This window comes from Manihot esculenta, chromosome 10, assembly GCF_001659605.2.
Source record: "Manihot esculenta cultivar AM560-2 chromosome 10, M.esculenta_v8, whole genome shotgun sequence".
Lineage (NCBI taxonomy): Eukaryota > Viridiplantae > Streptophyta > Magnoliopsida > Malpighiales > Euphorbiaceae > Manihot > Manihot esculenta.
This window is the reverse complement of record NC_035170.2, coordinates 1,230,517-1,233,796: the sequence shown is the minus strand read 5'-3', so window position 1 is coordinate 1,233,796 and position 3,280 is coordinate 1,230,517. Positions and strand designations below refer to the sequence as shown.

At 33.0% G+C, this 3,280-nt stretch overlaps 1 protein-coding gene across 1 annotated transcript; it reads right to left on the bottom strand.

Moving 5' to 3' along the window:
- Nucleotides 1-533: 533 nt before the first annotated feature.
- LOC110624125 (jasmonate-induced oxygenase 2) lies at nucleotides 534-2,724 on the bottom strand. Its single transcript, XM_021769230.2, has 3 exons — nucleotides 2,000-2,724; nucleotides 1,457-1,787; nucleotides 534-876 (listed from the first exon to the last, which is right to left on the bottom strand). Exons 1-3 carry the CDS (start codon nucleotides 2,512-2,514, stop codon nucleotides 628-630), a joined length of 1,095 nt encoding a protein of 364 aa, XP_021624922.1. The 5' UTR covers nucleotides 2,515-2,724; the 3' UTR covers nucleotides 534-627.
- Nucleotides 2,725-3,280: the final 556 nt, after the last annotated feature.

Sequence of the window (3,280 nt, the reverse complement as noted above, 5' to 3'; positions counted from 1 at the left end):
GACTCGGCGTTCATCATCATTATTAAACGAAATTATTAATACAATTAGTGGTAAATCTCTTTTTTTTTTCTTAGTTATGAATATGGTATTATTTTCAATTGTTAATTCTTTCCATTATTTTTTTTCCTCCTTATTATTGTCTTCTTTCTCTTTCCCCTTCTCCTTGCTTGATGTTTATTAATAAACATAACAAGTTGTATATTAGCAACTTGTTGCCTCAATCAACTTGCTTGATGTTTATTAATAAACATAACAAGTTGTATATTAGCAACTTGTTGCCTCAATCAACGGTTGCAAATAGGACAAGCATCCAACCACTAGATAAAATTAGTATCTTTATGGCCCATAAATTCTATAAAAAAAATTAAAAAAGATTATATACAAATAATAACAACCTACTACTATTCTATCGATAGAGTGTCGTTTTCAAATTAAAAGATTTCGAATCTAAACTTCCATTGATATTAGCAAATCTTTTTATGAGATGTATATAGTTAACTAAATTAAAATAATATTCTTTTTTCCATACAATCTACTTCAATTAAAATTTAAATTTAAATTTAAATTTAAGACCGTTAAATCAAAACCCATTACTTACAACAATGTCTTTATTATAGATATATAATATCATACGGGAGATTTTAAAGACTCGACTTGAGCTTTGCCTTGGGGACCCCTTGTTCTAATGAAAAGTCTGTATTCATCAAACGTCATAGCTGGATATAGCGAAGGTGTCTCTGGTGTCACAAGCTCCTTCAATGGTTCTAAAGGTATATCACTCTTTGGATTATAGAAGAAGGCAAGTGAGACTCTTTGTTTTGCTGAATTTACAATCACTCTATGCTCCACACTCTTATATATTGCACTGCTCAATACCTACAAAACAATATTAAAATCTATAAATAAGAATCTTAATTTTCTAGAAATGCAGAGAATAGCTTTACTATTACAGCCGACAATAGTTGAGTACTAGTAGAAGATGAATTGGAGATAAGCTAGCAAATTTGGAGGCTACTAAAGTCTTTTAAAGTGATTGTTGAGAAGTCAAACTTTGATTTGTACATATGACAATTAAGAACTCTCTATACAACTGTTTAAGTGATGACCTCAACAATGATTCATTGGATTGCTATATCAAATATTAACCTTTTGCTACACACATTTAAAACGTGTCCAATTCTTAAAGATATTAGGTATATTTCTAAAGTCACTATTGAAATGTTGCAAAGAAGGAAGATACTAAATAATTTTCTAAGACATAAATGGGTGATGACTTGTCAAGGTGAAATCTTTTATCAACTGAAATTTGATCTCTAAGGTGACTAAATAGCCAAGTGATATACTGATATGTTACTTGAAGCATCAAAACATGACCCCTCCACGTGCATTTAATTAGGTTCACAAATCTAAACAGAAAGAGATAGAGAAAGAGAGAGATGCATAAGGCATTTGTTACCTGAATTTGATCACCAATGTTTACAATAAAAGCATGTGGAGCTGGCTTCACAGTTATCCAATCATTCCCTCGCCTGACTTGAAGACCGGCAACGTTATCGTCTGCCAAGAGAAGGGTCATGCCGCCGGGGTCCGAATGGGATGATAGACCAAGGGTTAATTCAGGTTGTGGACATTTTGGATAAAAATTCACTCTTAGACATGCCCCAATATTCTCACCACCAAATTCATCTTGTAGACGTAGCTCCCCTAATCCAAGGTTTATAGACATCACCTTCATTAACCTCCCACATAGCTCCACTACTTGTTTACCGTATTCATCAATCACTTCCCTAATATTCAAACAAAATCAGATTATCACTTATTACAACAATTAGCGGCCGGCAAAGCCTGTAGGAAACTTTATCGTACGATGATGAAAGAATATCAAAAAAAGAACTCATTTTTATTTATCTTATAAATAAAACTACGGAGATGGATGTAAGAAAATGGAAAAGGGTATTCAAAAATGAAGAAGAAAGCAAGAAATGAAGTAATTGATTACCTGCAATCAGAAGGGAGACTAGGCCATTTGTTAAAGTCTTTTAATGGCAGAGGAAGATAGTGAAGAAAATAGTAATCACTCCAATCAAGAATGGCTCCCTTTTGTACTCCTAATCTGCTTCCATAGCCTTCATATGTCTTGGGAGAATTTGCATATTTTTGCTTCACCTCCATCGGCAAATAAAAGAATTCTCTCCATATTTCGCGAGCTCGGTCCAGCAACTCAGGCTTAATTCCATGGTTAACAACTTGGAAGAATCCCCAGTCCCTACAGGCCATGGAAATTTCTTCAAGTGTTGAAGCTCGAAGTGTGTCGTTGTTTCCATATAGACCTCCAAGGTCAATAATAGGGATATTGACATCATCAATATCACTTGCAGCAGAAGCAGAAGATGAAGAAGAAGTTGGCCGTTGGATTGGTGGCTTGATATAACGATCAGGGATTTTACCAAGGCAGCTTTCTGATAAAGATTGAACACGAACGATTGGTTCAGGCCAATCTTGAAGATTGTTCATAGCTTTTTTGTACGAGGAATTGGTGTTCTTCTATAGGAGTTGATGATGACGAAGTGCCATGAAACAAACAAGTTCTGTTAAACTTTTTTTTCCAGGAAATGAAAGAAAGAAGAAGAAGAAGAAGAAAGAAAGAAAGAAAAGAGAGAGATGGGGTCGAGAGAGAAGCAACTAAGGAGCGGTGGTGAAAAGGGGAGGAAGAAGTGTGGCAAAATCAAGCACATGTGAATAGGATTTATAGGAATAGATGTGACCATGAAAATAATCAGATTTTTTTTTCCTGACATAACCGCCATTAGAGGTCATTTTCACTTGTATAAACACACGATAATATTGTTTAATAATCAAATATTTAATGCGTAATTAACATTAAAAAATTAAAATCAACGTTTTTTTTCAAAGAATTCTAAGAACGTATATTTGCGTTTTATAAATTAAAAGAAATATTTTTTTGAATAATTAAAAGAATTATTATATTTATAAATTTTTGTCGTACATATTCATGATGTCATCTCATACATTTAACTAATACTATGTATTCACACACTAATCCCTAATCCATTTATACATATCTTCGTTATGAGATTAATTGAGAAGTGATAACAAATAAAGGTGAGTAATTTTTTTTTTCTAAATTAGAATAGATAATAATATTCTTCTCTTCTCTAGTTTTTTCAGAAAGTTTTTCTTTTTTTTTTTCTGCTTTTGAGAATTTTTCCACCTTCACCTGCAATGGAGTAAGGAGGTTGTCTCTCCCTAACTTGGGAGT

What these genes read in the sequence shown, in the direction of transcription:
- LOC110624125 (XM_021769230.2), bottom strand. Translation starts at nt 2,514, where the DNA reads ATGAACAATCTTCAAGATTGGCCTGAACCAATCGTTCGTGTTCAATCT. An exon ending in AGTCTCCCTTCTGATTGCAG is followed by an intron (nt 1,788 to 1,999) that starts GTAATCAATTAC and finishes TTTGAATATTAG; the next exon opens with GGAAGTGATTGATGAATACG. An exon ending in ACATTGGTGATCAAATTCAG is followed by an intron (nt 877 to 1,456) that starts GTAACAAATGCC and finishes ATTGTTTTGTAG; the next exon opens with GTATTGAGCAGTGCAATATA.